Source organism: Buceros rhinoceros, unplaced genomic scaffold, assembly GCF_000710305.1.
Source record: "Buceros rhinoceros silvestris isolate BGI_N320 unplaced genomic scaffold, ASM71030v1 scaffold30831, whole genome shotgun sequence".
NCBI lineage: Eukaryota > Metazoa > Chordata > Aves > Bucerotiformes > Bucerotidae > Buceros > Buceros rhinoceros.
In genome coordinates this window covers 5,480-5,878 of record NW_010394127.1, presented here as the reverse complement: position 1 = coordinate 5,878, position 399 = coordinate 5,480, and the positions used below count along the sequence as shown (strand labels likewise).

The window sequence follows — 399 nt, the reverse complement described above, 5'->3', positions numbered from 1 at the left end:
TGGGGGGGGGCGTGGGCCACGCCCAGCCAGCCTCACCATCAGCTCACCACGGAGCATTGCTGTGGCCCCACCACCCCTCCCACGCCTCCCCCAATGCCTTTCAACACTCATCAGCACCATCCATCCTGGCTCCTTCTCCCCGCCTTTTGCAACCGCTGGGATGCAGAACTCAGCCCCTGCCCTGGCTTGACCTTCCCCAGCGTTGCCTCCCTCCTCCAGCACCGAGTCCCAACCCTGGGCCCTGCTCCCTACCTGGGCTCTCTGCCGGCCGCTGGAGGATGCTCAACGCCAGGGATACTGCCAAGAGCCAGAGGGAGCCGAGCAGGAGAAGCTGTTGTGGCATCCTTAGAGCCGGGGATAGGACAGTGTCTGGGGGTGGGCAGAACAGGGGTGGGCAAT

General features: G+C 65.2%; 1 protein-coding gene across 1 annotated transcript in view; it reads right to left on the bottom strand.

Annotated features, from left to right (window-relative positions):
- Positions 1-399, bottom strand: part of LOC104501349 (hyaluronan and proteoglycan link protein 2-like) — a gene marked incomplete at its 3' end in the record, with an annotated part of 3,779 nt that overhangs the window by 2,153 nt on the left and 1,227 nt on the right. The window contains exon 2 of the mRNA XM_010145147.1: positions 253-297. Within this exon, the coding sequence (XP_010143449.1) occupies positions 253-297 (45 nt within the window). The remainder of the gene's footprint in view (positions 1-252; positions 298-399) is intronic.